The 15,556-nt window shown below is 39.2% G+C and overlaps 1 protein-coding gene across 2 annotated transcripts in view; it reads left to right on the top strand.

Annotated features, from left to right (window-relative positions):
* CDK15 (cyclin dependent kinase 15) overlaps positions 1–15,556 on the top strand; it is a 79,338-nt gene that overhangs the window by 8,481 nt on the left and 55,301 nt on the right. For both annotated transcript variants that reach the window (XM_003785033.1, XM_003785032.1), the window contains exons 5-8: positions 7,504–7,631; positions 8,411–8,473; positions 10,983–11,106; positions 12,543–12,663. In XM_003785033.1, coding sequence (XP_003785081.1) covers positions 7,504–7,631; positions 8,411–8,473; positions 10,983–11,106; positions 12,543–12,663 — 436 coding nt within the window. The remainder of the gene's footprint in view (positions 1–7,503; positions 7,632–8,410; positions 8,474–10,982; positions 11,107–12,542; positions 12,664–15,556) is intronic.

Here is a 15,556-nt window from a genome sequence, read left to right as displayed (position 1 = left end):
TTGACTAAAACTATGAACTCAATGAGCAATTACTAATATGTTTCATGTGTTTGTCCTCACACTGGGTGTTAAGGCCATATCTGTATAACCCCATAAAATTCTTATGAAAGAGAAAAACATGTAATCACACGCAGTTTTAGTGGGAAATTTTCCTGATGATAACGTGCCGTTCAGAAGACACTTTATAAATTTCAGGAAGGCAGATAGTTTTAGTGTTGTACCTATATTCTTCTCTGTGTCCTGAGCAGTATAGGCAGTCCCCAAGTTATGAACAAGATAGGTTCTGTAGGTTTGCTTTTAAGTCGAGTTTGTATGTAAGTTGGAACACTTATATTACCTCTTATCTATAATAGCCTCTGTTTGTAAGTGCGAGTCATACACAGGTCAGATGTTTGTAACTTGGGAACTTACTATAATAGCTTCAGTTCATAAGTGCGAATTGTATGTAAGTCAGATGTTTGTAACTCAGGGTCTACCTATATAGCAAATGGGTGAGGAACCAAATGTCACACAGACTTGGAATATTAGCATCAAAGGTCTGTCATTACTAGTGGTGTGACGTGGGGTAGACTACTTTACCTGTCTAAGGCTTAGTTTATTGCAGAAAGAGGACAATAGTATAATAGTACCTCTTTCATGGGGCCATTATGAGGATTAAATGAAAATATGCATATAAATCATTTATCACAGAATCCATTTTTAGACTTCAACAATGTTAGCTATTATTCTATTCTTCTTTCCGTCGTTGATGTGTTGTTCACCATCAAGATGACTAATTTATAATATAAAAATCAAGAAGTCAATATAGTGAAAACGAATGACTAAAAATACAATTTACCAACCTTTATTACATGAGCCACTGGAAATAAGACGATAGGACTGCTATCATTTCAGCAGAAACCCAGAGAAAATGCTACTTCTCTGGCTTTACTTTCACCCCCTTTTAACTACTTCCCTTCTTTACTGAGCACATTTTATATGCAAAACATATTGCTGGGTGTTTGAAGAAAGAGAAAGCTCCAATCTTTGTTCTGTCATTTTCAATCTTAACAGGACAGACGATTCCATTTACCAGCGTATAAAACACATTGTAAACTAAGATGAGAACGAGTTAGTCTCAGCGTGGCTAATGGAGTCCCTAAGTTTTGAACTGAGCTTGGAAGGATAAGTTATGCAAACAGGCATGGAAAAAGCAATTCAGAAAATGAGTTTATAACTGAATTTGATGCTGCTTCCAAACATCTTTCAGAGCCCCTGGGAAATAAGTAATTTTGAATTTAAGTGGTAGAGCCAAATGCTATCAGTTTAACTGGAGATTCATCCTGGTAGGATCAGGTGCATTCTGGGGGAAAGCATGGTTTTTAAGTGTTTAATATAATGGAAGCTACATTTACTAACATACTTATTAGTGGTCCCCATGAAAGGATGATCAGATCTGGAAAGAGATAAGTGTAGAGGTTGAAGAGTATTTCTGAACATAAGAGAAACCCCCAGGTCACCCCCACAAAGGGAGGGTCTCCTTTGTGAGCTTGAGTTTGCCTATTCCTTAAGGTTGGCTTTGCTCAGATTTTGCCCACAGCCAAGTTTTTTCAGGTTGACATTTAACTGTGACAGTGAAACCTTTTGCCAGTTTTGCTAACAGATGGTTCTCAGCATGGTTCAGAAAAGCTGGGTCCTTTTATTCTGTTTGCTAAATGTTTCTTTCATTGCATATTTACCAAGGAATTGCCTCCCCATCACAGGTGTTTACAGATTATATTTAGTATTCAACTGTGGACTTTCTTGGTTTCTTTTATGGACTTACCTTACTGAATGCTTTGCTTGTAGAATATTAAAAACCACAAAAGGATTTTTGACACGTTGGAGGTTGTTAGGCATCCAATTTCCAACAATGAATGTTTCTTTTTCCACTGGTGCAAAAGCTTGGAGCCCTTGTTAGAGGAGCCTTCTCTCCTCAAGAAGGTATGAGGCTTCATTTGAAAACTTTGGCACTGTCCCATTTTTTCCTGTAAGAACTTTAAGGATGTGAGATCAGGGAGACAGGAGGTTAAATGAGAAGGGCTGGGAGGCAAAATAAGAACAGCTGGAGTTCATTACTTAAAATCCAGGGTCACTAGCTAAAAAGGCAACCGAAAGCCATGTGCAGAAAAACCGAAAGAGTAATGCAGCCTTCTTTAAAAAACCTTGAAGCAGGCATTACGTTTCCTGAACAGTTTGGCTTTCCTGATGTTATAGCAGCCCAGGATTTATAAAGTATGATTTTACTATATATACAGTCTCTCCATATATAGGTAGAATACATATGGCAGTTTATTAGTCTGGTCATTTGGAGTACTATTTGTTTTCATTTGATCTTAACATGTACTATTATGAAATTAGCAAAAGTATGAACAACATTAAGAGAAATGTATTTTAATATATGTGCCAGGTTCTTTGCATACTTCTTTCAATCCTCTTAACAACTGTTAGAGAGATATTATTATTGTTCCAAAATATAGCTGTGATTCAAACCAAATCTCTGATTCAGAAATTCATATGATCAAAGGCCTTCCTAGCACTATATAAATTAGAAAATTTTTTATAATTGGCTATATTATTTTAAATATTTATTTTAACATCTCAGATAAAACACTTTCATTCAAATAAACTAATATTTTATGTTTTTATTTAACAACATAACAATAATATTTCTTAGTTTTTATTAATTTTTTTTTTGAGGCAGAGTTTTACTATGTCCCCCTCAGTAGAGTGCTGTGGCATCACAGCTTACAGCAACGTTAGGTCTTGGGCTTAAGCGATTCTCTCGCCTCAGTCTCCCAAGTAGCTGGGACTACAGGGGCCAGCCACAATACACAGCTACTTTTTTTTTTTTGCAGTTGTCATTGTTGTGTAGCAGGCCCGGGTCAGGTTTGAACCCACTGCCAGCCCTGTGTATGTGGCCCACACCCTAACCACTGAGTATGGGCACCGAGACTTCTTAGTTTTTATCAAATTTTATAACTATATCTTGATTATGTGCATTATTCTAAAAATATTTCTAGAAATAGTCAACCTTTGGTTTAAACCTAAGACTTTTAGGCTGTTAGCAACACTTTTTTTTTGGAGACAGAGTCTCACTTGGTTGGCTTTGGTAGAGTGCTGTGGCGTCATAGCTCACAACAACTTTAAACACCTAGGCTCAAACATTTCTTTTGCCTCAGCTTCCCAAGTAGCTGGGACTACAGGTGCCCACCAAAATGCCCAGTTTATTTTTATGTTTTATTTTTATTTTATTTTATTTAAGACAGAGTCTCGAGCTATTGCTCTGGGTAGAGTGCCATGGCATCACAGCCCCCAGCAACCTCAAATTCTGGGGCTAGTGATTCTCTTGCCTCAGCCTCCCGAGTAGCTGGGACTACAGGCGCCTGACACAACGCCCAGCTATTTTTCTTTGTAATTGTCATGGTTGTTTGGCAGGTCTGGGCTGGATTTGAACTCACCAGCTCTGGTGTAGGTGGCTGGTGCCCTAGCCACTGAGCTACAGGCACTGAGACACTTTTTTTTTTTAAAGGAAGGAGTCATATAACTTTTTGGGGAGACCAGGTATATGACATAATCTCCCCTTCACACACATAATCCTTTTTTTAAAATCCTCAAACCAACGCCAGGAAGTAGAACCCATTATTTTTATCATAGAGATAAAGGAATCTTCACCTCAGAGAGATTAAGTAACTTGTCAGAGGTCACAAAGTTAATAATCAGTACTGATAGGTATTAGAAGCCATGACTATTTTATTTAAAATCCTTTCTACTCTATTGTGGTGAATTTGTAAATGTTTAACTTAAACATTTATTCTTAGTTTTTTGAGACCGAGTTTCACTCTGTCACCTTGGGTAGAGTGCAGTGGTATCATCATAGCTCACAGCAACCTCAGACTCCTGGGCTCAAGGAATCCTCTTTTCTCAGCCTCTCAAATAGCAGAGACTACAGGTGCCCACCCCCACTTCCGGCTAGTTTTTTTATTTTTAGTAGATACAGGGTCTCACTCTTATTCAGGCTGGTCTTTCCTGAACTCAGGCAATCCTGCCTCAAGCTCCCAGAGTGCTAGGAGTACTGGTATAAGCCACCATGCCCAGCTTAAGCAGTTTTTCTTTAGCAACAGTAAAAAAAAAAAAAAAAAAAATAGAAGTCTTTTTATGATACATTTTATATGAACATTAAGGAAAATGCAGAAAAAATATTCTCAGAAAATAATATATATTCATCAATTCTGATTATATCATTGAGTCTACAGGGTTAGTAATTGCAGTGTTTATTAGAAATAGTTTCAGCTGAGAATCTTTTAAGATCATTCTCTAATAGAAAACATTACAAAGTAATTATTCCCAATTCACATATGAGAAAACTGAGCCAAAATAGTATAAGGAACCTCTGAGAGGTCATCCTATGAGGCAGAGGAGGAATCTGATTACAATCTGAGTCACCAGTTCCACAAACAGACTAGGGCAGGCTTGCTTGGTGAGTAGTCCACCATTGAATGCAATCAAATCATATCACATAAATAGCATATGTACACATACTTAGGTATATCTTTATAAAACAAAATAATGCCCAGAAATGGTACGTAATCAGGATTATAATCCCAAAGAAATCAGAAAAGAACTACTTATCTGACATTTGTCTTAATATTTATCTAACATTTATTGGCATTTTTTTTTCTTGGAAGATATAACTTGACTCCTTGACTTGATTTGTGACTCTCAGAGAAAATGTAACATCAGGGCCTACAAACTGTCTTCTTCAATGTCCCGCAAGGGTTGGGAGTGGGCTCAGACTTTGCTTTGTGATGATTGTCTGGGTGACGGAATGAGCCCCTGCACTCCCTCTTGGGTGACAGAATGAGATGCCACTGCACTCCATATTGGGTGACAGAATGGGACAGAATGAAGGGGGAGGGAAGGAAGATGTTGAAAACTCTAGCAGAAACCTACTGTATTTTTAAGACTGGAAGGGATGTTTAATGGGGTTCTAGGTGAAAGGGAGGGACAAGATGCTGACGGCAAGGATATTAATTCCAACCTGCATCTGTGTAATGCTTTGCCTTTACCAAGCATTCCATGAACGGGATCAGATTCCATCCTTATATCAACCCTGTAAAGTCAAGTCAGAAAAGACAGTATCTTTTCTCATAAGGAGTGAATTGAGACTTGGGTTGAAATACTCTCCAGAACTTACCCAGATGGAAAGTGACAGGGCCAGGATTCATATTAGGGCTTCTGGCTCCACACACAGTTCTCCCTTAAGACACTCAATAAATACGTCTAATAAATTAAGTGCTTACTTTTGGCTGAGTGTTGTACTGGGTGGTGTGGCGGCATCTCAGAAAGAGGGAAAGTCAGTCCCTCTATTCCTGGGCAGCCTTCAGTCTGAGACTAGGGCGATTAAACAGATGCTTGTGAAACTGTTTATTTCATTTCTAAAGCAAAGCATTTGTAAAAAGTGAAGTAACAACTTTAGTCCATAAGGACTTTGGAGGCAAAAAGTAAAAATTAAAGCATTAGTCATCAGAGCAAAGTAGGGTTAACAGAATTCCTTTGATGGTGGGTCAGTTCAAACTTACCTAAGAGGGAAATTCACTGGTTCACAGATCTGATACCTATAGTTTGCAGGCATAAGCAATGCCACCCTACACTGGTTTCCACTGCCTTTGTTTTACTTGCAGGCATGCTGTCACCAGGTGTTGGTATTCTGACGGTAGTCTTAGTCTGACCCCAGAAACTCCTAGCTAAATCCCACAAATTTAGCCTTGACAGGAAAAAAAGAAAAGAAAGTATCGTTTTACCTTTCTTTCTTCCTTCCTTTCTTTCTTTCATTCTTTCTTTCTCTTTCCCTTTCTCTCTCTCTCTTTCTTTCTCTCATTCTTTCTTTCTCTTTCCCTTTCTTTCTCTCTCTCTCTTTCTTTCTCTTCCTTCCTCCTTCCCTTCCCTTCTCTTCTTTTTTCTCTTCTTTTCCTTTCTTCTTTCAACAGAATCTCACTCTGTTACCCTAGGAAGGGCTGTGGCACTACCTAGCTCACAGCAACCTCAAACTCCTGGGTTCAAGTGATCCTTCTGCCTCAGCCTTCCAAATGGCTGGGACTACAGACACCATCCACAACACCCAGCTTATTTTTAGGAGATATGAGGTCTTTCTTTTGCTCAGGGTGGTCTCAAACTCCTGAGCTAAAAGGATCCTGCCTCAGCCATCTAGAGGGCTTTTTTCTAATGGGACTGACAATGTGAGCTTTCCCAGGCTTGGGTTTTGTGTCTGTCTCTGAACCAATTACTGGGGGGTGGGGGGACATTGTACTCTGATTGGCCAGTCTTGGGTCACATGCTCACTCTTGGGCAGAGGTGGGTTCAGCCCTTCCAGGATAGTGTGTATTGGTTCCCCAGAGGAAAATAGAAGAGTCCCCAGTGGAAGACTGAATGGTTGTCAAGAAGGCAGAACAACAGAGATCCATTAAAATGGATTGAGATTCTTGAAGGAAATAATTGTCTTCCCAAATTTAAGGGAGTATTTGAGTTTGTTTTTAATCCTATGGAATTGGTGCAGGAGACTCATGTTATGCAAGCATACCCTACAGAACACTGGTTTGAGTTTTTATATTTAACTTTTCCCTTCCTTTAAGTTTTATTTTATTTTGTTTTTCCTGCAGCTGCTGATTAACTGATCTTTTAAGTTTAAAAAGATGCTATCCTTCATGCAGGAATGCCCTATGCTGAAAAGCATCATCTCCTTATTATGCCTTGTTTTGGTTTCTGTCCTCCTGAAGCCAGGGGTCCTCCTACCTCTGACACCATCAAAGACAGCCTTTTAAACCCCCTCCCTGTCACTTCTGGCCAATAACCTCTCAGTGAGGAGATAAGGGCCCTCAGCCTCCCCGGGCTTCCTAAATGTGGTCCTCTCCTCTTTTCAAATTTGCCTTATTTTCCTATAGAGTTTTACAACACTATCATAAGAAATCTTCTCTACTTTCTATTGATGTTCAATAATTCCTCACCCTATGCTCTTATCCCTGCCCCCTACCAATCACATCCACCAGCTCTGTTGGCCCTTTGTGAGACTTGGAACTTTGGAGACTGGTCACATGTTGCCAAGTCCTGCTCTAAAAGGTAGAACACTCCATTTCCTGCTCTTGCAATGGCCTTTATGTCTCCAGGCCTCCTCTCCTGTAGCTCTGAAGCATGGATGATGAGGTTCCCAGAGGAGAGCATTCACAAAGTGCTCTGAGTGCTCTGATGAAATTGATTAGGTAAATGGAAACATTTTTTGCAACCTCTCTAGTCTGTAGGAACAGTAAGTTGTATAAATGCAATGGTTTGCCTTTAAAAAAAAGTAATGAAGGTCTTTTGTAATTTTAAATATTCTCTCTCAACAAGAGATTTCATTTCTGGCAGTAAAAAAAGCAGAATGCTTGATATAAAATGGTTTTAAGAAATAAGTTCTTCCTGATATCTTTAAAGCAGCATTTTCATTATCAATAACTAATTTAACATTTTGTTTAATTTTTCTAGCTTCTCTCCTGAAGGGTTTGAAACATGCCAACATCGTGCTCCTACATGACATAATCCATACCAAAGAGACACTGACGTTTGTTTTTGAATACATGGTAAGTTGTTCCAGCATTTTACAACATATGAGGAAAAAGCCTGGTGCTTATATAATGAATCTGTTAATATTTTATGGCATGATAAAACTTTCATTACAATGTGGAAGGTATCATGGAAATTTTCCTTATTGTGATTAGTAGAGCCTTATGGTTCTTATATCCATCTTTAGTCCTGCTTCTTTACATACTATTTTCCCCATCATCGGCCATAATAAATAAGTCTTTTGACTTTGCCTCCTCAATAAAAATTTTGCACTTATTTTTAACCACTTTTAATCTCTATCTGAGCAGACCCCAACATTTTTGCATTGACAAATATTTATACTTGTGATTTATATATTTGCAATTTAAATATATAAATCACAAGATATTTTAAAATTATGTATAAGATTACTAAAGAATAACTCATTTTGTAATTTTGGCAGGAAAAAATATTCAAATAAACCGACAGAAAGCATAAGGTATGTGTACTTGACTTGCCTCCAAGGACACTTGGAGGTGAAAAATTCCTGTGTCCTTGTGTTCCGTGCCAGTCATTTAAAATGAGCATCTCTGTGCTGAGCAAGGCCGAGAAACAAGCTTCTTTCTAAGAGCAGCCAGTTAGAAAGATACACTGTGTTTGACTTTAACAGTGGGGTCTCAGAAAATCCTTTTGCACCTTATTCTCAAAAATTGTGAACTTTGTAATACCTTCTGACAGTGGAGTCTATGGTCTGCCTTAGGATACTATCCAAGCAAACTAAATTCACTTTCCTCTCTTTCCCTGCTGTTTGGTTTAGCACACAGACCTGGCCCAGTATATGTCTCAGCATCCCGGAGGGCTTCATCCTCACAATGTCAGAGTGAGTACACGAGGGTCACGGCCCCTCTTCTGCCTTGCCCACAGAAGGAGGAACAAAAATCCTGAAACAGACTATGAAACAAAGTCCCATGAAACTACATTAAGAGGATGGATATTGCTGATATTCTAGAGGAAGAGAAAGGGGAAAGGAAAGGAAAAGGGAAGGAAAGGAGAAAGGGGAAAGGAAAGAAAAGGAAAGGAAAAAGGGAAGGGGAGGGGAGGGAAGGGAAGGGGAATGGAGAGAGAGAGAAAGAAAGAAAGGGAGAGAAAGGAAGGGAGGGAGGGAGGGAGGGAGGAACGGAGGGAAGGAGGGAAGGAATTGCCCGTGAAGACACTGAACGATGTCTAGTTCTTTTCTAGGCAGCTTAACCCTGTCAGTCATTGCCATCATGTGGATGCATCTTTAGAAGTATAAGCCAATTAAGGAGAATTACATTAAAAGGGAAAAAAATCGTAAAATAATCATAAAATAAATACCTTCTTTCTGGCAGATTACTTTATTACTATGATAAAGTTTGCATTGCCTATTCTAGCAAATACTATCCTGTATGTGAGACTAATTTCCATTTTTCCAGTCATTAGAATAGAAATAATAACTTAAACTCTTAACTAGCTATAATTCTACATCTGTTATAAATTTTAGAAACCATTTATATTTCATCGTTTTCATTCCCTAAAGGTTTTATTGGCATTAATTAATTGATTGGCTCTTAACCAAATGAAATTTATACATTATATGTGTACTCATTGAACCAATATTTAATTATGTATTCATTTATGCATTTATTTAAAAAATATTTGTTGAGGACTTAGTGCTAATTAAGTTGTGGGGTTTCGATAATGAATAAGTTGTGTTTCTTATTTTCAGTGAGCTTAAAGTGCAGTAAGATACATAATCTTAAATAGGCAGTGAAAAGCTAAGGCCTTTGGCCATGGTAACTAGGAATACCATGAGAACAACTAGTAAGGGAGCCTCACCTAGTCTTGGAGGTTTGGAATGGAATCTTTGAGGACAAGGAGTTGAGAAGAGTGAAAAAAATGTTAAAATAGCGGTATGGAGACAGGGATAGAGAAGTAATTAGGGAAACCAAGCGGGAATGTCCAGTAGTGTGTTAAGGATCCTAGTTAAAGGTGTAACCATTCAATTACCTGATTTGGGGATTTTTTTTTTTTTTATGGCAGTGTTTAGCATTTTGAATAGAGGAGCAGAGAGAGTAGTCAGCTAGATTGATGCAGAGTTGGAATTTCAGAGATGAAAAGACAGTTGGCCAAGAGAGTTGAGCAGCTTGTCGGAAGAGAGAGTAAAGTGCTGGTCAGGGTCTTCTTGATCAGTTCCCCAGGCTCCTATTTTGATTGGGCCATGCTGTTCATTAACATGGCTCCAATGTCTCTAAATCATTATTAGGTCAGTTCTGGTTCTAGCATTGTAAGTTCTTAGTTTCTAAGATGCCATTAAATAATTTTCTCAACATTCTCTGTCTGCCATTTTGCCTGCATCCCCAGGAATGCTGGGACTGGTCTTTTCCTTTCTAAACTGCCAGAATCCGTTCTCCGTTGGCACAGGACTTTGTAAGCACTCTGTAATGTTGGTGTTTGAATTCTCAATTGCGTGGTAGTGGAAAACAGCAAGAGACACTTGGAATACTAAGCATTCTTTTTTCTCCTTAGCCTCTGTATTGGTAGGAATGTAGTAATGTCTTTGGTTTCTGTGCTTCACAACCACATAAAACATTGTAAAATTGGATGGCAGAATGTATTTTTCTGGTGTTTCCCCCACCTATCACCACTGCTACCCTTTCTCTTTTTTTTTCTCCCTACTATTTATTCCTTATTCTCTTTTGATTTATTTTTTTGTGTATGCATGGAGGGGGGTCTAATTTCTTTTGGTCTCTCTTAATCTGTACTCTGTATTTCCCTTGTTTTCAACTTTGCATTTAAGACTTTAAAAATAAGTTTAAAAAGATAATGATTCTTTTATTCCCTAATATCACCTAAGGGTATATTTCTCAGTCTGGTCTTCTCATGTTGTGTTTTTAAAAGGTTTTCATATCAGAGATCCTGCAAAATTTAAGCACTTGTAAACTTTAGAATATCATTTCCAGGTCAACTTTGATCTCATATGCCAAGTTCATCGGTGGGGAAAGAAATTAAATCTTTCACATCTAGATCAATAAACAATGTTCTGAAGAAAACTTCAAAGTTTCACTTTAGATCTTTAAGGAAGGCTAATTTCTTCAGTATTAAAGAAATGAGATGTCAGGAAAAGCCAGGATCCCTTTGTTTATAATATAGTCTAGTTACCTGACTTTCCTTGTCCTTTTTTCCCCTTTTGAATGTAAAATCTTCTTCTTCCTCCTCCTCCTCCTCTTCTTCTTCTTCTTCTTTTTCCTTTTTTTCTGTCTCTCCAGAGATATTTTTGCTATATTCTTTCAGGTGACTGTTTTTGATTTAGAAGACAAATCAACACACAGTGGTTCAAATCTCTTAGCTATACTGTTCATTGCTTCCAGCTTTTCATGTTTCAACTTCTGCGGGGCCTGGCATACATCCACCACCAGCACGTTCTTCACAGGGACCTGAAACCTCAGAACTTACTCATCAGTCACCTGGGAGAGCTCAAACTGGCTGATTTTGGTAAGTTGCCCCTTGGGTCTCATTCTGGGCTGTGAACAGTGATGCCTTTGTGTGCACTTGTTTAAAGTGTTGACCAGGCCTTTGAAAACTGAAGGACCAAGAACATGATACATTGTGAGGGTATCAAACTACCATAGAGGAAATGTGAAGCAAGAAACAGGGAGGGATTGGTAGCTTCTTAGAATGCTATCAACCTATAATCTAGACAGGTGCCCCGAATTGGACAACCCTACTACCCCACAGCCATTTTTTATATAGAGACATTTGTAGAGTGAACTGTACTTAATAGGTTTCTCTAAATCTGAGTGGGTATACAAATTCCATCAGAACTGATCCAGGTTTCTCCAGGGTGATGAAGTGGTTAACCCTAGACTGGAGTATAGACTCCTGCTCTGGAAGGGAAACTCCAGACACCTGCTCCTACTCACCTAAGTATCTATATAAGTGTGATTATATGATATGGGTACCTGAAGTTTTTTTTCCTATCAGAGTTTCTCTTAAGTATCCTTGTGACTTTCCATTTTATCACTTGTAACAGTTTAAAACTATATTCAAACATAAATACACATATACCTACACACATACACATGCAAATAAATACACATATACATGTGCATCTAAGTGCATGTGTACATGATGATTTTGTCCCCTCCACTAGATTATAAACATTACGAGAGCAACCTAGATCTGTTTTTGCTTATTGTTGTATCCCTAGTGCCTGGTGCCATAGGAGGTGCTCAATAAATATTTGTTGAAAAGTTGTCTCCAGCTCAGCGCCTGTAGCACGGTGGTTATGGTGCCAACCGCATGCACCGAGGCTGGTGGGTTCAAACCTGTCTGGGCCAGGTAAACAACAATGACAACTGCAACAACAAAAAAAATTAGTGAAACATTGCGGCTAGTTGGGAGGCTGAGGCAAGAGAATCTCTTAAGCCCAAGAATTTGAGGTTGCTGTGAGTTGTGATGCTACGGCACTCTGCCGAGGATGACATAGTGAGACTGTCTCAAAAAAAGAAAAGAAAAGTTGTCTCTACATAAGCTGAGGAACCACTCTTCTCTGCTTAGCAGATACCACGTGGTGGTAAACAGCTGCAGCACTTTATTCTAAGACAGTAGCTTGCATCCTGACATGTAAGCATTTAACAGATGTTCATTTATCAATTCTCCATAAGAGCGAACTCTTCTCTTAGTTTTTCCAGCAAAAGATCTTGCAATTCTGTGAGATAACAGCTGACTGACAAAAGTACTTTCATTGTGCAAAGGAGCACTTGAGAGAAACTCACCTAGGGTCTTACCAAACCAACTACGTGTCCCTTAGCAGTCCCTACCATTTATCTACTACACTGGAGGTTCCTGGACTGCAGAAATCAGAGTGGCTGTACTACTGCTCAGGAAGACCCAGGACAGTGAGTTCTATACTTTTTCTCTTTGGTCAGGTCTTGCTCGAGCCAAGTCCATTCCTAGCCAGACATACTCTTCAGAAGTCGTGACCCTCTGGTACCGGCCTCCTGATGCTTTGCTGGGAGCCACTGAATATTCCTCTGAGCTGGACATATGGTAAGAGTGAGTGCCAAGAAAATGAAGAAAATGTGAGTCATCCTACTGGTGAGGGTGGCTTTATTATCTATACTGTATTTTTAATAATAATTCTTATGACAATCACTGCATTGAAAGTACAGTATGAAAACAGACTGTACCTTCAAATGCACATTTGATTTTTGTTATAAGTCTATAAAATTTTACAGTTAAAGAAACTGAGACCCAGTGAGGTCTTGGCAAGGCATCTGCTGAATCGGTTGCTCTTTCTACCGTGCCCGTCCCCCTGGCTCCTCTCTTCAGTCCTTCGCCTTTTGTCCTCCTGGACGTCTTGTCCTCTGAGAAACGCATATCCACCTAAACTACAGACAGATAGATGGACACACACAGAGACACACATGTCTGTGAAAACACAGTTCGGAGCCTGGTAAAAAAGTCTAATGGCAAAGATTCAGGAGACTTGATTTTCATGCCATTTCCATTTCTAATTAAGTACTCTGGATTCTGTTATCTTGAAAAAGTCATGTATCCTCTTTGTGTCTAGTTTCTTTTTTTAAATGAGGGTAATAAATTTTCCCTATCTGGGGTCAAGTGGAACTGTAATGTGAGCATAAGAGCCAAACAGGTGCTATCAAATAGAGCCATGTGGTCAGGGAGGTGGTTGGGTTAGCCGGGTGCAGTAGTGAGCATGGGACCTCAGGCACTCGTCATCCTAAAACATCAATGTCACAGTCTCTGGATCTTATTCCTGGAGACTTCCCAGTCATTTGGGGTCCACAGTCAGATGTATGGGGACTCTTGAGACATACCCAGCTTCTCAAAGGTAATAAAATATATGGAGTGCTCTCAGTGCCTTAGAAGAAAGGGTTTATATAAAAATACAAAGTCCTGTTTCCAAAAATCAATAATAGATTTTTTTTTTTAATTAGTGTTCTAAAAGGCTAAACTAAGCTTTTCAATTTCCCAAAGAATTGACAAAGGTTGCAGAAATTTTCCTCCAGTATCTAGTGTCATTGATTTCTGTCACCTGGCACCATTTCTGGAAACATCGTCTGTTAGTCAAAACCCTCCTGAAACTGTCAGCTTGCACTGCTCAGCACTGTCACTTCAAAGGCCTTCTGTAGGTTCTGGCTTACTCAGCTCTTAATGATAGCTTTCTGGTTGTGTTTCACAGACAGAGTAAAACTTCCACCCATCAGTTTTAAACTTTGCTTTATTATAGAATATTTAACACATTCAAAATACATAGAACATGTATAAAGATTAGTGATTTGCAACCAGGGGCAATTTTGCTCGCCAGGGGACATTTGACAATATTTGGTAACAATTTTTGTTGTCTCAGCTGGATGGGGCTCAGGGGTGCTATGGTGTCTAGTGGGTAGAGACCAGGGATGCCACTAATTACCCTACAGTGCAAAGCCTGGCCCCCAGCAACAAGAGCTGATCTAGCCCCAAAAGTGAGCAGGGTCATGACTGAGAAAGCTGGGGTAGATTAAGGTGTGCAATAAAGTGAACTACGTGAACCCACCATCAAGCCTGGGCAGTGACTAGAACATGGTCTATCCCGTCCCAGGGACTTGTGTTCCTTTCCCGTCATCTGGCTCCTCCAACAGAGAGACTTTTGCCAGAACTTGTCTTTTGTCAGCAAAAGTATTTGCATTCTAAAAAGTATTATTTTTCTTTACCTGCTTTGGGTTTTTTATAAAAATGGCAGGTATTGCCTTCAGTCTCCTCTGACTTAGTTATTTTCACTCAGTATGTTTCTAAGATTCATCCATGTTGATCTACATAGAACATTTTATTTCCTATTGGTGAACATTTCAATTACTTAAAATTTTTTTTGTTTTTTGTTTTCTATTTTGAGCAAACTTGGTATTTATATTTAAGGATTTCTCTAGAGTACTGACCCATCTATCTATAGATATATTTACTATGTCACAGGGTATGTGAATGTTTAACTTCACAAAATAGCACCAAATGGTTTTCCAAAGTGGCTACAACTGATACAGAAGCAGTGTATTAGAGTCCCTTATACATAGCTGCACCAACTTGGTACTATCCGATTTCTTTACTTTTGCTAGTCAAGTGGATAGAATGGTTTCATGCTGTGTTCTAAATTTGCATTCCCCCAACTACTAATGAGCTTGGATATCTTTTCATGGATCATTGGCCATTTGTGTTTTCTCTTCTATAAAACGCTTGTTTGTATCTTTTGTTCATTTTCTGTTCATCTCTGTCTCCTTCCCTTCCTTTCTTTTTTTTTTTCTTTTTGCAGTTTTTGGTCAGGGCTGGGTTTGAACCCACCACCTCAGGTATATGGGGCCAGCACCCTACTCCTTTGAGCCACAGGTGCCGCCCCCTTCCTTTCTTTATTGATTTATAGGAATTCTCCATGTATCCAGGATACTAATCTTTTATTGGTTATATGAGTTGCAAGTAGCCTTTCCCAGTTCAGACAGTTCAGAAGTTATATTTTTATATCTTGATGTCTTTTTTTTTTTTTTTTTTTGAGACAGAGCCTCAAGCCGTTGCCCTGGGTAGAGTGCGGTATCATCACAGCTCACAGCAACCTCCAGCTCCTGGGCTTAAGCTATTCTCTTGCCTCTACCTCCCAAGCAGCTGGGACTACAGGCCCCAGCCACACAATGCCTGGCTATTGGTTGTAGTTGTCATTGTTATTTGGCAGGCCCAGGCCAGATTCGAACCCGCCAGCTCTGGTGTACGTAGCTGGTGCCCCAACCACTTGAGCTACAGGCACCAAGCCCCAGCTTAAAGTTGACTATCAGACTTGAAAAGCCCAGAGTAAAAACATCAAGGAAATGCTCAGTCTCACATCTAATGCCAAATTGTCACTCCCACTTCTTCAGGTGCAAAGTTGGCATAGCCAATGTACCTATCTTATTCCTTGTAAAGA

The sequence above is a fragment of the Otolemur garnettii genome, unplaced genomic scaffold (assembly GCF_000181295.1).
Source record: "Otolemur garnettii isolate 467f Iridium unplaced genomic scaffold, OtoGar3 scaffold00013, whole genome shotgun sequence".
In the NCBI taxonomy this organism is placed as follows: domain Eukaryota; kingdom Metazoa; phylum Chordata; class Mammalia; order Primates; family Galagidae; genus Otolemur; species Otolemur garnettii.
The sequence above is the reverse complement of the archived record's forward strand: the minus strand, read 5'-3'. Positions and strand labels throughout refer to the sequence as shown.